This window comes from Sorex fumeus, unplaced genomic scaffold (genome assembly GCF_029834395.1).
Source record: "Sorex fumeus unplaced genomic scaffold, SorFum_2.1 ptg000014l, whole genome shotgun sequence".
NCBI classification, from domain to species: domain Eukaryota; kingdom Metazoa; phylum Chordata; class Mammalia; order Eulipotyphla; family Soricidae; genus Sorex; species Sorex fumeus.
In genome coordinates this window covers 3,131,959-3,152,723 of record NW_026606071.1, presented here as the reverse complement: position 1 = coordinate 3,152,723, position 20,765 = coordinate 3,131,959, and the positions used below count along the sequence as shown (strand labels likewise).

Below are 20,765 nucleotides of genomic sequence, written 5' to 3'. Positions count from 1 at the left end.
TAATCAATGAAAAAATGTCTAAGTACAAGAACAATATGCCAGTTTTCACATGAAATCATACTTGGAACAATTTATTATGTAATCTACATTTTAATAAAAATGATTTCTGAAATTGATTTTTTTTACTTAATTCTATTTGAGAAAGTATACATAAAATTTACTATCTGATATGAACATGATTGTACAAATACCAAATACTTGTTCAAGTTCTTGTTCTTAATTCTATAGGTAAAATACCAAATTCTTGGAAAATACCAGAATATTCAAAAGAGGGACTGTGATATCACATATTATGTATACATATGTAATATAATATAGATGTATGTATGTGTATATTTCAGAAAATATAAGTAGGATTATGTACTATTGGTGCAAAAGCAAATTCACAAAAAATGGTATGGCTATTTCTTAATAAAAATGGAAATTCTTGGCTGGAGAGTTCATATAGGGAGCAGGACATTTGTCTTGAACTCTGACCACCAATTTCAATTGTGGCACCTCATATGGTCCCCCAAGGCTCACCAGAAGTGATCCCTGAGCACAGAACCAGGAGAAAGTCCTGAAATTCACTAAGTATGACCCCAAACCAAATAAAGAAAAAAAAATTCCATATTTATCTAGCAATATTATGCCAAGGATTTGACCTGAAGACTATAAAAACACTAATTTAAAAGAATATTTGTAATCATATATTCACAGTATCATTATTCACAACAAAAACACATAAAATATTATATGTTATATTCTATTATGGGCTGGAGTGATATCACAGCAGTAGGGCATTTGCCTTGCCCACAGCCAGCCCGGCCAAACCGGGTTAGATTCCTCCACCCCTCTCGGAGAGCCCGGCAAGCTACGGAGAGCATCTCGCCCGCATGGCAAAGCCTGGCAAGCTACCCGTGATGCATTCAATCTGCCAAACACAGTAAAAAGAAGTCTCAAAATGGAGATGTTACAGGGCCCACTAGAGCAAATCAATGAACAATGGAAGAACAGTGACAGTGACAGTGATGTTATATTATATACACATATAGAACATATTATATGCTATCATATGCATTATTATAAAAACTATTGTATATCATATATTATAATATTAAATATCATGTGTACATATAATACATACTCTGTATATAATAGTTCCTTTGTTTTTTAGTTTACAAATGTAGTTTCTTTATATATACATATACATATACATGTACATATATGTATATATGTATATTTGTATATACTCTTCCATTAAAAGATACAGAATTAAGTCTTTGGGAACAAAATGGATGGATCTTTATTTGATTTTGCTAAGTGAAATAAATAAATAAGTGGTGTTAGAGAAAGAATACTCTAAGGTAAGTTTCTTGCCTTGAATACAACTAAGATTCCATTCCTAGCACCCATCTGGTTTCTCAAACTCACCAGGAGTGATTTCTAAGCACAGAGCCAAGAATAAACTCTGAGCAAAAGCATGTGTCCTGAATCCAAAAAAGAAAAAACAAAAGAAAACAGGAGAGAGAGAGAGAGAGAGAGAGAGAGAGAGAGAGAGAGAGAGAGCAGCGGGTAGGGCACTTGCCTTGCACAAGGCCTACCTGGATTCAACCCCCAGCATCCCATATGGTTCCCAGGCACCATTAGAAATAATTCTCAGAGCCAAGAATAACCTCTGAGCATCACTCATTGTGGGTCCAAAACTAAAACACAAAAGCAAAAATAAACACAAAAAGCACACAAAACTCTCCCCAAATAAAGAGATTTTGGGAAAAAAAGGAGTAGAAAGAAGCAACTAAAGACAATGATCCATTAAAAAATAATATACATGGCAAAAACTATCAATGTTAGTAGAATAACAAGGGAAAGGGTTTGAAAGGCATGAGTAAAAGGGTCATTATGATAGTGAGATAGCATTGTATTATTGGTGAGCGGGGGCTGTAGAATCCCATATAGAGTGTGTTGTGATGGGTAGTCCCTGAAATTCCATACAATTAAAAACCATTAAGAAATCAACGATCTGGACTGTCGATTACATTACATTGTTCTTCATCTCTTTTTGCTAGTATCACATTAATTTTAATGCCATGACTGCAGAAATCAAGGAGATTTCTCCAACTTTGTTTTATCTTTCCAAAATTAGCTATTAGAATCCTAGATAGTATATAAATAATACTGTTTTTTCTGTAACACACCATTAATACTTTTATAAGCATTTAACATAAGCAGATTAATTTGGGTAATATTGATGTCATAACAATATTGTTTTCTAATTTGTGAACAAAATATGATTTTTCATTTGTGTCTCTTAATTTCTTATTGTATAGCTTGTCATTTTCAGTGTGAAATCATTTTCCTCCTGGTAAATTTTATATAAAGGTTTTAATTTTCTTTATAGTCACACTAATATTTACACATTAATTTTCACTTATGATTGTTCATTTTAAGTACATAGAAATGCAATAAAATTTTCATTATGATTTTGTATCCAAATTTGATCAGTTAATTAATAAGTGTGTGTAAGTGTGTGTAAGTGTGTGTGTGTGTACTTTAGATTTTCTATTTCATCATGATTCAGTTTTAGTAGGTCCTGTACTTCTAGGAATCTATCTTTTTTATTGTCTTGGGCTACACCTGATAATATTCAGGGATTACTGCTAACTCTGCACTCAGGAATTACTCCAGGTAGTGCTTGGAAGATCATATGAGATGATGGGTATTGAATCCCAGTCAACCATTTGCAAGGAAAACACTCTACATGGTGTACTATCACTTCAGCCTTTAGAAATATATCCATTTTTATCTAGGTTATTTGGGTTGGTATACATTTGATAATAATTCTTTGCTATAATCCTTTGTATTTCTATAAAATCAGTTATATTATCATAACTAATTCCTTTCATTATTTAAATCTACTTAAAACCATCTAACAAATTATTCAATTCAGTTACTTTATATTTAAACTCCAATTTTTTTTCTCATTTTATCAAGTTAATTTCTCCCACGACCTCTTATCTCTTTGGGTATTTCTATAGTTTTTGAGAATATTTAATGGAATAATTTCAAGTGGGGGGAGGAGAGATAGTACAGGAGTTAAGGCACTGACCTTATAAGTGTGTAAGTGGCCAACCTTCTATCCTAGCACCATAAATGATTCATCTGAAAATTTTTTATTTGAACATTGAGAGTTCACTCTTAATCACAGAGCCAGAAGGAGACCATGAGCTCTGTCAGATTTTCTCCTTCCAAATGAAAACAAAATTAAAGACAGAGTATCATATATATCTAATTAATATATTCTAATAGAAATTTTATTGAGATTAATTTTTACTCAACTACTAAACCTATTTCTTAAGATCTCAGTATACTTTGTGATCTTAGGTTGAACTTTTGGCTTTTGAATAAAAATACTGTCTAGCCTGCTTTATGAAGGCAGACATGCAAGCTCTTCACTCATTTGGGGACTCTGAGTCTCAAGTTACAGATTTTTTGAGAGGGCTTTGCCTTCTGGGTATTTATTCTTCCTTTCTCCCTCTAATTATCATGATACATGTTGAAGTATTTTACTTTTTAAGAGTATCATCATGCTTCTTTCTGAGTGTTTTTATATGCTTGATTATCTCCTTTAATACTAATCTCTTCCCTACAGTGTTTTGCACCTGCCACTATCCTGACTTTTCTACTATCAACTACCTTCTGTGGTTTCTAAACTGATATTTGATTTATCTAATCCCAATCTTTATTTATTTTTTATTTTTTGTTTGTTTGGTTTTTGGTCCATACAAGGCAGTGCCCAGATATCAATCCTGCCAGGCAGGTTTGAGGGGCTTTATGAGATGTTAGGGATTGAACCTTGGTTCCCTGCATGCCAGGCAAGTGTCCTACCCACTGTACTATTGCTCTGACCCTCTACTATGATTTTCTATTTAGGTAAGATAGAAAACATTTTCTCAGCCATCCAAATGATAGATCAGAACATTGCCAACAAATGTCAGTCTTCTATTTCCTTCCCCAAGAAGGGAACTATAAACTAGGCTATTTCCTCTTAAGTATGACACATTATGTTAATAAAATAAAGACTAATAAAAATCCGTGTAAAGTTATTAATAAATTAAATGTAACTTTGCTATTTGTATTTTTAATTATTATTATAGTTATATGCCTGTATTCCAAAGCTACTAAAATGATGCTTTATAAGTTGGTAGTTTTGCATTTTTCATTTCCATGAGAATGTACTCTCTTTGGATCTTCCACATTGCTCCAAACTGATGTGTGTGCAAACTGTCTTCATAATTAATAGAAATAATAGGTGCCTGCATTACTAGCTAAATAAGAATAGCTATTCTGTAGGAGAAAAGAATAAATAGTGGGTCATGAATAGATTTCCAAGATAGGATATCAATGTCAAAAATAGATAATTTTATTGTTCTATTTTGGTGGAAAATAACCAGATAAATAGTTCTCCTTATTCTGATAGCTTCTTTTATGAGAAAAGTGTGAATATTCTTACAAATTTTAGACATGTTTTAACTATTCACTGAGTCATTTTTAATAAGATTTCAGCGTACCTTTATCTACTCTTTTCTATAAAAGTCACCATTCAGACTTCGTTCCTATAGTCACTCAAACTTGGATTAACTTCTTACACAAACAATGTTCTCCCTTTCTTATAAATGCCATAGTTTATAGAATTCATTTCTGAATGTTTCAATTCACACTGCTCCTTTTCTTCATATATTGTATAGGCAGATATGCACATTAAAACATTCAATTACTTTAGATAGTAGAGCAAAACTCTTAGTTTCATAATATAGGTACTATTGTGACCCAGAGTTAATCTACAAGATTATAATGGAAAAGTAAAGACCACATTAGCAAACTCTTGACCTAAAGTGTCTGCCCCAGTAGAACAGATATAGAGGTAAGGTAAAGGTAAAGGCCCTCCCATTGATCGTCGATTTGCTCGAGCGGGCCCAGTAACGTCTCCATTGGAGACTTTGTTGTTACTGTGTCTGGCATATCGAATACTCTCGGTAGCTTGCCGGGCTCTCCGAGGGGCGGAGGAATCGAACTCGGGTCGGCCATGTTGGCCGCTTGTAAGGCGAATGCCCTACTGCTGTGCTATTGCAATATAGGTAAAGGTAAAGGTAGGTAAAGGCCCTCCCGTTGATCGTCGATTTGCTCGAGCGGGCCCAGTAACGTCTCCATTGGAGACTTTGTTGTTACTGTGTCTGGCATATCGAATACTCTCGGTAGCTTGCCGGGCTCTCCGAGGGGCGGAGGAATCGAACTCGGGTCGGCCATGTTGGCCGCGTGTAAGGCGAACGCCCTACCGCTGTGCTATTGCAATATAGAGGTAAAGTAAACAAAATTGAAGACTGGGTAGAGTTGGGAAGGCTTAAAAAATAATCACATTGAGGAGATAAAAACAAAGACTAGTGAGGAAAAGGTCAAGATATGAATACTTGTCTAATCACATTTTTTTAAATGGGCCCATTTATTCTTCAGGTATTACTTGTATTTTATTTACATTTTACACTAATATTTTATTTACCCAGCTGATGAAATCAAATCCTCTTGATTGTAGGAAGATGTACTCATAATTCTGTGTATAAGATAATGTGTTGGTTCAGTATTTTCTTCCTTCTGTAAAAGTTCAAAGTTTTGTAGAAACTTGAGATTAATATGTGTTTCTGTCTGTACATTAATGATAGGTAAATGGTATGTAATGGTATGGTCTGTGCTATCTACATTGAAATGAGAAAAAGTTTTAAAAATCACTTAAAAGATGATGAACTATAATTCAAATAAAAATGTCATTCTCTAATATAATTTTCTGGAAATGGCTCATTGAAGATGATTCATGTTAGAGAAGATGAAAAGATTTTAGAGACAAGCCTAAAATCAATGAAGAATATAGTTTTTCATTTTTGTACTTAACAAATATTTTTAATAATATTTTACTAATTTGAAAAAGAATAAAGAGCAGACACATAAATCTGATCAGTTTCAGAATCTGGGTCAATTATCTTAATCCATACTCTGATTTAGAAGTCATGAGTGATTTCACGGCCAAACTTTTTATAAGAATATTATTACTATGGTACCTGTTAAGAGTCTACTAAAATAAGCTATTATAATTGGGAATATTGTTCATAGAATACATTTTAACATTAGCTAATATAGTTATAACATTTATCGTAACATTTCTCACACGATCTCTGGAGCCAGTGATTTCTAACTATGAAGCTCAAGAAAACAATTTTGCAGATTAAATCTGGTCATGAAATCACACATAGCTTCATAATAGATATGAGAGTTTTTGTTAATTTACACTTTAATAGATTTTAATTTGAACAGAGTTATATATCTGCTCTTTTTTTACTGGTTCATCTCATTTTAGGGGTTAACCTAGAAATAAAGTGATCTCAGAATTATAAGATAAAGATGTTGGAACCACCTCACCGGGAAATCTTAAACTATGCACACATTTAAAATCAAAAATAAAAACAATACTTCTGGTACAGATATTTAGACAGAGTCACCCGAAAGGATCTCTGACCCAGATCATTAATTGGAAAGTCTGATGTCAAAGATTTAAATTAAAAGTTGTTAATTTAACTAAGAGTAATGCAGCTTTTGAGATACAAGACTTAAACTTAACAAAATTCTTCCTATTTTGGTCTCCCGTTTAGTGCCCCTTTGCCTATATATGTTGCCCTCACACATAATGTTAAATGGATATTCACATTACAAATGCAATACAAAAAATTATAGAGCCTAATACAAAAAAATAAAAGGTGCAAATAGACTTAAGTAGCAGTTTTAAGTAATTAGATTCTATTTCTCTAAATGAACATTCTCCTCAGTTTTATTTTCCTGTTTGGGCCTCTACATCTCCTCGGTTTCTTTCCATTATGTCAAAATTGAATATTTTGGCTTCATTTATCTCACAATAGAGTATTGTGGTTTCATTTGTATAGTTATCACTCTCTCTCATTTTTTTTTGGTAAGGACACATACTGAGGTGCTCAGGTCTTATTCCTAGCTCTGTGCTCAGTAGTCACTCTCCTAATGGGGCTTGGGGTGGGTCATATGTCATGCTAGGGATAGAATCTGATTTAGACAAGAGCATGGCAAACAACCTGACTTACACTATTGCACTGGCTTTATTATTTCTCTTACATGGAACATTTGTAAACTGAGAAGATCGTCTAGAATCATTTTTTTATTTCTAATTGAGATGGATGTTTAAATTTCTCTGAAGATCTCTACTCTTGGACATAGGTTACCTTCTTCAAAAGTCATCTTTCTCACCTACCTTAGACTGCAGCTTTTTCTCCGAAGCTAGGTGTATATGAGCTAGAGCTGTGGAGCGTCTGTCTGTATGAAGCTCCAGGAGAGCTTTTTTAATTTCTTCATCCTTAGTTTCTGGGATACTACTCAAACTTGTGTCGATATTTTTGATATTTACACTGGATGTGGATTGACAACATCTGCTTAATGACAACATTTTTTTCAGATTACATGAGCTTAACATTGTTCTGGGAGAAATACTTTTGTTTTCTATTGGTTTCATTGCTTCTTTCATTTCAAATGGTTCTTCAAAATCTTCTTGTAAAATTTCACGTATAATAATTTCATCTTCATCAGAATCATCTGTTCTCTCAAATTCCTCTTGATCAATATCATGGGCTACCAGTCGAATAATTAGATCCTTTTTGCTGTGAACATCTTTTAAAAGTTCTACCTTGGTGATATCAGGTTTTCTTATATTCTGAAATGAATTTCTGCAAACAGCCTGCAATGAAAAGTATGAACATTTTTAAATGTCTTAATTTTATGTGTTTTTAACATAACTATTTTAGTATGATATACAGTTTCAACTTAAGTATTATCTTCAAAAGCCACTTACTTTTATATTAGCAATATTTTAAGAAGCAAAAGTTTGATCATTTAGTTTGTTTCAGAGATATTTATCTAGCACTATTTACTATAGAGTATAAGGAAAGTTCTAAATTTTAATTTTTTTGCTTGAATTCTTTTTTGTCATAACTTGCTTTTATATATTTTTAATTTACTGTGAAGATCTTTCACAGTAGTAGTGATAATATACTTATCTTTTTTATCTTAGGAGTCATAGAAAAAGGTAATATATGTTATATCCTCCTCCTATAGTTGTATTTTTGGTGGAGGGGGTTTGAGCCACACCATGCTTAGCTCAGAGATCACTCCTGGCTGTTTGCTCAGGGTTCACTCCCAGTGGTGCCCAGTGGAATTTATGTGGAGTGAGAGATTGAATCCATGAGGCTGATTGTAAGGCAAATGCCTTAATCATTGTCCTATATTTCTGGCTGAATCTAAATGTTACTAACCAATGAAAAATGTTACTGTATTGCTGTATTGCAGATTCACTACCAGGATCTCACCATTCTACAAAGAAGTAATCATTGATGTCAAGAGAGGAGTTCGGCAGGGTGATACCATTTCATCGAAACTCTTCAGTGCCACCCTCGAGAACATCATGCGACGACTGGAATGGGAAGGAATGGGAGTGAAGATAGATGGTCGGCAACTACACCACCTCCGCTTTGCTGATGACATTGTTTTAATAACACCAAACTTCAGCCAAGCGGCACAAATGCTGGTCGACTTCGACCGTGAGTGTGGAAAGGTAGGACTACAGCTGAATCTTAGGAAGACAATGTTTATGAGAAACAGCCTCGTTCCTGATGCCCCATTCGCTCTCAACGGAACGACCATCTCTGAATGCAACAGCTATGTGTACCTAGGTCGAGAAGTCAACATGACAAATCACCTGGCACCCGAGCTGTGCAGGAGGAAGAGAGCGGCTTGGAACACCTTCAAGAACGTCGAAGAAATAGCTAAGAGGACGAAGAACCTCCGGCTCTGGGCCGATCTCTTTGATTCCACTGTTCTTCCTGCATTAACATATGCCTCAGAGACCTGGGCCCTACGCAAACAGGATGAGAACGCTCTTTGGGTCTCCCAAAGAAGAATAGAAAGAGCTATGCTTGGAATATCACGTTTCACTCAAATGAGAGAAAGAATCCGGAGTTCTGACATCCATCAACGATCAAGAATCAGGGACGCTGTCTCATTTGCCAAGGTGTCAAAAATCAGATGGGCTGGTCACGTAATGAGATTTAAAGACAACCGCTGGACTAGAGCAGTTACCAAATGGATTCCACGGGATGTCAAAAGACTGCGTGGTCGCCCACCTACCAGAGGGTCAGACTTCTTCATCAAGATCATGAACGATCGGTTTGAGGGTCTTCATGTTCCCAGAGTGAACAGATGCCATTGGGCTACACTAGCACGTGACAGGGACAAATGGAGACGTTACTGGTGCCCGCTCAAGCAAATCGATGACTAACAGGAAGTTAAGTGAAGTGATTAAGTGATGATCATGTCTTTTAGAAATAGTCAATAATCTAAACTTGAAAGGACTTTGGGTCTTTTCCTTATCTTTCCACTCTCATTCCTTTGGACATATTTTCCAAGAGAAACTTTTGGCTATCAATCTTTATTTTATTTATCCTCCCTAATAAAATGTCATTTCTGGTTTTTAATGTATAAAGAAAGATAAAAGGAAAAACACTTATAAATAATCCAACTTCTATATCTTTCAAGATGTAAAATGTGTGAATTGATTAACTATAGGCCTCAATGTCCATTTCAAATATCATAAGCCAGTTTTTCAGTGAGTGTCATAAAAATGATCTTTTTTAGAAGCAAAATCAAGAAACAGGCTCCTCAAGAAATAAAAACAACCAAGCCAGAACAATAGTATAGTGGGTAAGGCTCTTGCTTTGAACAAAGTCCAAAAAGAAGGAGAAAAAAAATTGTATTCCTTTTGCAAGTGTAAGGAACATAAAAATAATTTTTTTATGTTGCTAGTGAGTAGGGCGTTTGCTTTGCATATGGCCGACCCAGGTTTGATTCCTTCGCTCCTCTTGGAGAGCCGGGCAAGCTATGGAGAGTATCCCGCTGGCACGGCAAAGCCTGGCAAGCTCCCCATGACAAATTTGATATGCCCAAAACAGTAACAACAGTCTCACAATGGAGACGTCACTGGTATACACTCGAGAAAATCGATGAACAATGGGATGACAGTGCTACAGTGCTACTTTTAATAGTAAAACAATAATTGAGATCATTATCATTTGAAGATTCAGAAGGAATACAATCACATATGATTCTTATGGCTCTTTATTATGGCTATATAAAGGTATTTCAAAGAGCCATTGAATAGAATATCAAACTCAAGACTAGCAGTATAAATATAAAATCAACATCCATCAACAAACACAGAATTACCAACTTGGATACTTCTTTTCTAACTTCCACTCTATTAGCCTTTCTTAATATTTTTCTATACTACTAGGAAGTACCATTTTCTTAAAAGTATGTTCATATATTATACATATGAGCTTATATAGCACAGCAGTAGGGTGTTTTACTTGCACGCGGCCAACTTGGCCAACATGAATTTGATTACTCTGCCCGTCTCAGAGAGCCCGGCAAGCTACCAAGAGTATCTCACCCACATGGCAAATCCTGGCAAGCTACCTGTGATGTATTCCATATGCCAAACACAGTAACAACAAGTAACAACACAGTAACAAGTCTCACAACGGAGACATTACTGGGCCCACTCCAGCAAATCAATGAACAATGGACAGACAGTGTAGTACGGTACATTCCTATTCCTTAAAAATATGTTAGATATAACTGACTGTCTTGGGGAAGATAGCTTGAGACTTCTAGAGTGAAGCAATGAGTGATTTGGAATTCCCATCCAATTATATTAATATATATGAATAAATTGGTATAATCAATTATCCTATTGAATTAGTCAATAAACAAAAATATAGTTGAGAAAGGATCAGAGAACTATTTTATGCGGTTGCCCTTTCACTTACCTCTAAGGGTTTTATATCTAGTCGACCTGTTCTGTCCAGTGAGATTCGTCTTTCTTTCTTTAACTTCTCTACAGATAATGCTGATATTTGGTAACTTTTCCCACTTATTGATGCTTTTCTCAACTCTGTTATACTATGTCCTGTGGTTCTCAAACATTCCTTCTTTAGTTTCTCAAGAGGTAGCGTTTTTACAGAAATTACTGCTAAGTGTTCTGAGATAATGTCTGGATCAATTTTGAGTGGTCTTTTCCCTATATGTGGAATTATTTTAACTTCTAAATCATTTTCAGTTAAAAATATATCTGAATATCGATCCTCTTGAGGACTCATATTGTCAGCATGTTCCTCTGCCTTTTCAATAATTCTACTCATATCTAGGTCACTAAGTATACTGGAACTGTCTAGGTCACTAAGTACACTGGAACTTGTAGGCAGGATAGTATCTAATGAAATATTTGAAACACTTTGAATAATTAAACTAGCCACTTTTTTAGGGAAGACATTGTTTGTCTCTCTTATATCATCATAAAATTGTTTCTGGTTTCCAGATTGTTGCAGTACTTTACTATATACAGTATCGATTACGTGAGAAATAATTTCTATACTCTCTGAATTTAAAATGTGTTCTTCAGGATCAGAAGTGATTAGACTAATATTACTTTCAGAAATTTCAGCTGTCACAGATTTTGTCAGTTGAGATGCAATTTTGTTTAACTCAGTTTTTGATAATTTTTTTTCTTCTTTGCTTGAAGCACTTGGCAACTTTAGCACTTTTGCCAAGAATAAGGCCAGTGCTTCTTCTAAAAATGTGATGTCTAACCTAACACCTTTTTTGGATAAAGATTTATCCGGAGACTTATGTTCATCCACAATTTTGATCACTTTTTCTATGATTTTGACAGCTTCCAGAACTAATTGTGAACTTGATGCTTCCTCTACTTGAGGTTGAAATTCAGATTTAGCAACTTCCTTTATCATTAAAAACCCTATTATATCAGATAGGACATTGCTCTTACCCATTAAATCTTTAAATAGAGAAGTAAGTGAGCCGGAATGTTTTAAAACTTGGGTATAAACAGAGTCAACAACTTTTTCAATAATTGCATTGTTGGCAGAGTTAGTAGTAAGCAGTTCCTTGACTGGTGGTACAAGTTTAATCTTACTTTTTGAGATAAAGTCTTGTAATGAATTTAAGATTTTTGAGGCTATATTTTGCATTTCAATTTCTAGAGATTTGGATTTTTCCTTCTCTGCTTTTGGAAACATTGACAGGAGCTTTGCTAAAAATTTTATAGCAATTTCTTCAATTATATTGTAAGGCAATGCATGACAATGTGATAGTCGATTCTGGGGAGTACTAACAGTTTGGATAACACCTTTAAGAATATTTTCAACAACACTGTCAACTTCTGCACACTGATGTGGAGTTAGCTCTCCAGAAAAGTAGTTCTGCAACTGATTACCAGTAACTTCTCGTAGAACTAAATCCACTATGGTTTCTGAAAGAATTTTGCATCCAGTAGACACACAGTTTCTTATTATATCCCGTGATCCAAACTGTGACAAAAGATTATTATAGATAGAATCAATCACTACTTTAATAATTTCATCATCATTGGGATGCAAGCATTCTACATACTGTATAATAATATCATCATCTTTAGAGATCTCTGCTTTAATTGTACTTACTAACTTGATTTGAAGAAAATCCAGTTCTGTAAACCAGTCATCCTCTGAAGTTTCTGCTTTGGCATTATATACTGAGGAGAATATTTTAGATAAAAGAGCAGAGATCATATTATCTAAAAATTCATGATTCAGCATGATAGTATATGGTGATGATGTTTGACATTCTTTGCTTACTGTTTGAACCATCTTTTGGATCGTTTTAACAACATCCTTAGATTCCAGAGGCAAGCATTCTGAAGCTAAAACTTCATCACAAAATAGAGAATCAAGCTTATGTCGAAAAATTTCATCTATCATTGCACTAGTTAATCTTTTGGCGAACTTTTCTCCATTACTTTTTATATTCTTACAAATGGAGTCCTGAGATTTGAATTCCTTCAAAATATTGCATATAGAGGAATGAACAATTTTGTTGACCAATGTTTTATCAATTTTTGATATTTTATCTAGGAAAGATCTTCTATTTGATGCGGGTTTTTTACTCATTTTATGCATATTTGACATTTTATTCACACTTAGTTTCTTAGACATGCTGAATGATGATTCATCTGTATTTGTGGGAGGCAATTTAGGAATTACTGACAGTTTACCAACAGGTGAAACAGACTGACTTTCCTTATCTGGACTAAAAACCTTGATTTGAGCATCTGTAAATTCTTTTAATAATGTTTCAAAAAGTTGTATAGCTGTGTTATAGAGCTCAGTTTGAATTTCATCATCCTTTTCATTTTCACTTTTATATGTTTTTGTTTCTGGTGAGGAAGAAAAGATCAATTTCCTAATCATTTCAGTAATAACATCTTCTAGAAATTTAGCCGGAAAAATTCCAGGTTTACTCTTTGATGAGTACTGAAGATTGTCATTCTTAATCGGTTCATTTTTAATCTCCTTAACTTTGATTTTTTCTTTTTCCTCCAGCTCCCGCTCCTGTCTCATTTGCTCTTCTTTGTCTGTGGCATGTTGATTAACTGAGGGTTGTAAATTCTCGGCTGTAACAAACTGTTCAAAATCCCTGACAGACACTTGAGTTGAAAGTGATGCTGTGTCCCTTGGAAAACTTTTTGTTCTTGAATTCACTGTTTCTTGAGAATGATACATTTTCAAGACATTGTCATAAATATTTTCTGTAACATTTTGAACATGCTCATAATCTGAGTATAGATCGTCAAGCGTATCTACGTAGAAGTCTTTTCTGTCCATACTATCTACCTCCTGAGGGACTGCTTCCAACATTGGCTCTGTTGTCGTCTGTTTATCATTCATTTGGGGTACTACAGCCAGCTCACTGGATTTATCATCTTTTTTAAGTGAGATTTGTCTTTTGTTAATCTTTTCATTGCCTATTACAGAAACTGACTCATATGCGTCTTTATTAGAGCCCGTATCATTTGTAAATGCTTGTTCATATTCACCAGTAACTTGTTGCTCTTTTTTAAAAGCCGTTATGCTTCTCTTCTCAGACTTATTGTTTTCAACTTTCTTCTCAGGTCTATTGTTTTCAACTGTAACAATCAAATTTTGCTCTGGAATAGCTTCGCTTTTCACACTAGCATTAGCACAAGTAACTTCTGATGCAGTCTCATCTTTCTGACTTGGTATTTCTGTTCTATTTTCATTGTGCTTTTTGTTAGCCATACCTGAAGCTGATCCTGATAATAGGCTTACCATTTTTCTTTTCATAATACTAGTTATAGAAGTACATTTCAGGTCTTGGTTGTCAGACTTTTTTGTTGATGTTTTCTCAGTTTTGAAACTTTTCTTTTTACTGGGTTTATTTCTATCCGTTCTCAAAGGATTCAACAGGTTTTTCTGATCTGAGGTTAGAGAAATGTGCTTCTGTGGTTTTTCTGGCAAAGTGAACTGGTCTCCTTTTAGACATTCACTTACCTCAGTTGGAATTTTCTGTGAAAGGTTTTGAACTCTTTCAGTGATGTTATCTGGATTTAGAAATGCAAAGAAGGTAGAAGACCAGTCTCCTGAAAATAAAGTTTGAATCTTGAATGTAGAGATTGCCTTTTGGAGTAAAGAAGCAACATTTTCTATAAAAGAGTTGTTTTTATTGTCATTCTGAACATTACTTGATCCATACTTTCCTATGAACTGATCATACACAAAATTGGATACCATATCAACTGTCTTTTTATCAATCGATGGAAAAGAAAATTTCTCTTCAGCATTTGGTAGAACTTTAATTTCACTCTTCCTAAATTCTTCTATCAGAGAGTTTACAAATTTCATAGCCAACCCAACAGTGTCTGGTTCTGCCATTTCTTTTTTTTCAGAATCTTCAATCTTACTTGGAAGACAATAAAATTTATGAACGAGGTTAACTACTACATCTTCCAAAAATTTTGCTGAATATAGTGAAGGATGTTTCTTTTCTTTTCCATGTTTAGTGAGAATGGAGACATTGCTAGAATCAGGTAAGTTAACAGAAGATGATTTTTCATCATGTAAAAATGGTTGCAGATGATGATCCATAATTTCTTTTATGATAAAACCAGCTATTTTAGTAAGACATGAATCTCCTTTTTTAGTTTTACTTTTTTGTATTTCAACTTCAAATTCAGATTTTTTCAAAATATTGTTACATATAGAGTCAACAAAATCTTCAATTTCATCTAATTGCACACTTTCTGCATTCTGCTCTGCCACAGCAAGATGGATCTCATGTTCAGAAATTTCTTCTATGATTTCATCAGTCAGCTTTGAAGCTGCATCCATAAATTCATAATCTGAGTAAATTTCTTCCTTGTCTGATTTAGTTTCTATATTGGTTGAAGGGAAGAGATGTACTAAAAGCTTGCAAATCATATCTTCTAAAACAGGACGAGACAACACAGTAACGCATGATGGCAAGACATGGCCATCCTTCATAACATTATTTACCACATTTTTTATGATATTATCAGCTTTAAGGGAAGAATAGGAAGAAGATATCAATTCTTCTGAAACCAATGATTCTACTTGATAATCATACATTTTTTCCAACAGCAAATGATATATTTTCTTTCCAAAACAAACAGTGTCACATTGCATAGCCATGTGTATATGAGCCATAGATTGATATTCATCTAATATTTTTTCATAAATTAGATTCACTGTTTTTTTAACCATGTCTTTATATAGTTCTGAAAAACACATAGCTTTATCAAAATTATCTGCAAGTAAAATCTCTGATCTGGTGAACTCGAGAATAATTGATTTTACTAATGTTGTAACAATGTCAGTAATTTGGACTTTTACTGTATTTGGGTTTTCAGCAGCCAAAACATTTTGTGAGAATGCATAAAAGAGTTTACCTAAGAGCTCAGAAATTACTTGTTCAAAGAAGAAGGTTGAGTTCACAATGAAAGACAGTTCTTTTTGTTTAGGATCTTTTGTTGTCTTTTTAGAAGTTTGATCAATTGTACCTGAGAAACAAGTTTTATTTTCAGATGAAAATGACTGCAGATGATGGTTAAAGATTTCTTTTATTATAAAACTTGCTGTTTTGGAAACAGGTATGCTACTAACTCCCTTCTTATCTTTTGTAAGAGAGCGGTAAGTATTTGAATATGAAAGATCAGCATAAATAGAATCAACCATAGACTGAATATCTTTTTCTGAAATTAAATTTTGTTCATTCCCATGGTTCGTAATGCATATTGCATGGTTTGAAATTATAGACATGATTTCAGTTATCAATTTTATTACCTTATTATTAAAATCTGATTGAGAAATTTCTGAGTGTTCTGTACTACAGGCTAGTGGATTCATGTGGGACATAAGCTGAGTGACAATTTTTTCCAAATCAGAATGTGACAACATAGTAGTATATATAGTCGGAGACTGTCTTCGGTGTTTTGATTTAACAATGTCACACTGCAGTCTTTTAATCAAAGCATCTGTATTGAGTTTGGAGTGTGACTTAAAAGGAAGCTTTGCTATAATATTTGCATGAATTTGGAACCCAAAGCATTCAGTCAGTATGATTTTAGTTATCCTTGCAGCCAATGTCTTTGTGTCACTAAGAAAATCTTTATCAGGCAATATTTCCATTTCATATTCTTGTAAAACTTTGCTATACACTTTGTCAATAACATTTTTGACATCTTCTTTGGCCACTGGAGGCAAACAATATTTCTCTTCAGCATTCTCTATAATGCTAACTTCAGCTTTTGAAAATTCCTCTGCTATCAAATGAATGAGTTTTTCAGCTTTGTCAAACAGTTCATCATCTGAATCTCTTAATGGTTTAGTTTGTACAATGCCTAACGCCCTGTGGAATATTCTACTTAAAATCCCAGAGACAACATCTTCCAAAAAAGTTGAGGAATAGCTATTTGCATAAAAACAATTCTTTCTCGCATCACAATGTTTGTCTGAAGAAGTCAACTGCTTTCTACCCACAAATGGCAGAAGATGTTTTTGACATATGTGTTTAATGATAAAACCTGCTATTCTATCAATAAGATCATCATTAACACTTGTGATATTCTGCTCAGGTGATTCTTCAAACTCAGGGTTTTGTGAAATATTCTTAAATACTGAGTCAACAAGATGCTGAACCTCATCTTCTGAATAAACACATTTGGCTTCTTCATCTTTTGAGAATCTAATTTCATGTTGGGAAATTTTCGTTCTAATGTTGCTGATTAGCTTTGAAGCAATTTCATTGAAATTATCATTTGATCTCTCTTTTGGAATTTCTTTGATTGAAATGTTAGATGCAGAAGGAAAGATTCTATATAATAGTCCTCTGACCATGTCTTCCAAAAATGTATATGGAAGCAAGGTGTTATATGGAGATAAATTTTGACTTGTCTTAGTAGATTTACTCACATTATCAATAATACTGTGAACAATATTTTCAGCTGCTGAAATAGAGTAGGAAGAAGTAGAAGAATCCCCAGAAAATAATGGATGGAGGAGGTAATCTGAAATTGCTTCTACAACTAAATTGGTAATATTTTCCACAAAAATATCACTGTTTCCAGGTGCTTCATCAACTTCAGGGTGCAGCCCTTGTTGTTTTAAAACATTTACATAAACTGAAGTGACAAGTTCATCAACAATATCATTATCTACAGAGGGATAACACTGTTCCCTATCATCATTTACAATGTGAGTTTCAGTTCTCCCAAAATGTCTATTTATTGACTTTACTAATTTCTGTGACATGTTTTCCATATCAGTTTCAGTGTTATGCCTTGTATTAAAAATTTTTGATAAAAGTCTGGCAACAATTTCCTCTACAAATTTATCAGGATAAACCCCCAGGTGTGATAGTTTTGAGGGTTTCTGAGAATCTATGGATTCACTGATAACCTGCTTAACCATATTTGATATTGCATCCAATGGAGATTTTGGACGAGATAAGTCCTCTCCCTGCAAAAATGGTTGGAGATGATTTTCAATAATCTCTTGGATAATAAGACTGGCTATTTGGTCAACCATGATGGGACATTGGCTAACTATACTTTTCTGTAATGAAACAAGAGAGTCATCCATCTGCACAATATTACTGTAAACAGAATCCACCATCTTTTGGAGGTATTTTTCTGAATATAGGCATTGATTATCATATATAGTGAACAAAATTTTATGTTTTGAAATGGCTGACTTAACCTTATCTACTACATAGGTGAACATTTCATTAAAATCTTTATTTAAGTGAGAGCTTTTACCCAAAGAGGAAGTCTTCTTGGGTGGAGGAATGAGTTGTGGCAAGAGTCTTCTAATGATATCTTCTAAAAATGAAGATGATAACATGGTGCTATAGCGTGAAACTTCATGTTGAAAAGTGAATTCTTTCAGTTTACTTTGAAGTTTTTCCAATATAACTTCAGCACTGAGAGGGTGATATGAACTAGACGTAAGCTTTGCCCTCAAACAAGTTGGAAGTTGATAGTCTAAAACCTCTAACAATATGTCATTAGCTATTTGTTCTACTATTGAGGTATTCCCATGTGCCAGATTACCACCACAGGTAGCTTCCAATTTATATTGTTGCAATACATCATAATAAACTGAGTCAACAATCCTACTAACAATTTGTTTATGGAATGGTGGGCAACACAACTTTTCGTCAGCGTTCCTTAAAACAGTGACTTGAGCATTATTAAACAGATTCACCACTTTGTTGATAAAGGATGTATTCATTTCGTTGAGCCTGGTCACAGTGATATGCTCATTTTGACCCCAAAGTGAAATGGAGAGATTAAAAAACAGTCCTGAAATTATTTCCTCCAAAAACGTTGCTGAATAGGTACTGGTATTCATTTCTCCTAAGTATAACTGATTCTGATTTGCTTGTGTATCCATATTGTTTAGTCCCTTTCTGTTAATATGTGATAAATTAGGCAATTTTAATGAATATTTTTTGCCAAATGGTACTGATATTTTGGAGTCACGCCTCTTGATACCATCACCCAGGGAATCTCTCAAAGCAAAATGTTTATCATTTGTGAATCTTATAGAGCCTTTGTCTTGTGTTAATTCTGTTAATTCAGGGTTCTTTGTTTTTATGAAGTTAGAATTTATTTCTCTTGTTCTATACTTTAAATGCTTGTTTGCAGGAGGTGGACCTTGGGGACATTCTATACTGTGAGATAGACTATCCATCAGTGATTTAACTAAGTTGTGGGAAATATCAGTAAGCAGAGAGTCTGATAACAATAAATCTTGATTCATTTCTGCCAAATTTCCCAAAAAGTCTGACATATAATATTCTTGAAATTGTTCACAGTCCCTAATTCTTTTTTGATAATCAAATTCTTCATCTTCTACACTGTGAAACATCTCTAAAAGCTGGCACTGTTCTTCTGATGTTTCAATAGAAAGTGCCCCATTATCAAGATTTTCATAGAGAGTGTTTGTGCATTTTTCTAAAAGTGTTCTGATAAGTTTCTCACAAACTACATTTAAAAGAAAAACTGATTTGGAGGTGAGACCTAGGTTATTTCCAGGCATGCAATCATTTGAGGATAAGAAAAAAGTTCTTGCTACTTTATCAGAATCTGTAACCTCATTTTGGTTCTCATCTGGCAAAAATAAATCAACAACAATATTAAAAACCTTATTCACTATTTCTTTGGATTCTTGATTCTTTAGGTTACCAACAAGATTGTCTAACTTATATGCCAGATAATTTAATTTATTTTTTTTGATTATACGATCAAGCTGGTGAGTAGATGATTTCCAATCTGTAGACATTTTTTGCCTTTCCATGGGATTTGTTTCATTGCAAACAGGCACACAAAAGTTACTAAGCATCGGAAATGATCCTCTCCCATTTTCTTCAAGGTGGCAATTTAACCCAATTTCTTTGGATAGTACATCAATTATTCCAATTAAGATATCCTGGAAAAGATCATTAAAGTCAGCAGCAAATATTTCAGGGCAATACACATACTTTTTTCTTAAAGAAAAATGTTTTTGTGACATGTTGTCCTGTATAATGTTACAATTGAGGAGAATTCCAGTAATAATATCAGAAATACGTAAAGCAAGTTCTCCAATTGAAGTAGTCTTGTTTTCAAACAGTTGAGAGTCAACTGAAATGATCTTGTTACATACTTTGTCTTGGCTTTTCTGTGTCTTCTTTTTTTCACTATCATCTTTAGTAATATCAGAAATGTTTGAAATTAAGTGGGAAATTACAGAGTCACTGAGATGCTCACAAAGTTGATAAAGTGAAGAGTCATTGTATATATTTCTTGAAGGCTGTTTTGATTCATAGTTTTTCCTTGACAATGTAGGAATAATAGACATTGTTGTCTCACTGAAAACTTAAAATAGAAAACATTATCAATTTTAGCATTCATAAAATGTCTTATGTGTAATCTTAACTATAAACAATTAAGTATAAAATTTTCTTGGACAATACCACACTTTCTTTTGGTCAAATTTCACACTTTTCTTACATGTTTAGGACTTAGCTAGAGCAGAAAAATGATTTCCAAATTTAGTGTTCTACCCTATCCTGTTTTCAGTGATCTCAAAGAAACTCCACATTGTTATTTGAAAATCTTGAGACAAAACATTTAATATTATGCTATATTTCTGGTAAGAGTGCTAAGTAATTGTGTAGTTAAGTAACAACTCAAATTTAAGAGTGAAAAAAGAGGTAGGAGCTTTTTTTTTATTGAAATATCAGTAGTGCTT

General features: G+C 33.8%; 1 protein-coding gene across 1 annotated transcript in view; it reads right to left on the bottom strand.

Annotated features, from left to right (window-relative positions):
- FSIP2 (fibrous sheath interacting protein 2) overlaps positions 1 to 20,765 on the bottom strand; it is an 89,232-nt gene that overhangs the window by 14,164 nt on the left and 54,303 nt on the right. Inside the window, exons 12-14 of the mRNA XM_056111959.1 lie at positions 10,929 to 20,389; positions 7,304 to 7,783; positions 5,537 to 5,628 (exon numbers count right to left, since the gene is read on the bottom strand). Of these exons, the coding sequence (XP_055967934.1) occupies positions 5,537 to 5,628; positions 7,304 to 7,783; positions 10,929 to 20,389 (10,033 nt within the window). The remainder of the gene's footprint in view (positions 1 to 5,536; positions 5,629 to 7,303; positions 7,784 to 10,928; positions 20,390 to 20,765) is intronic.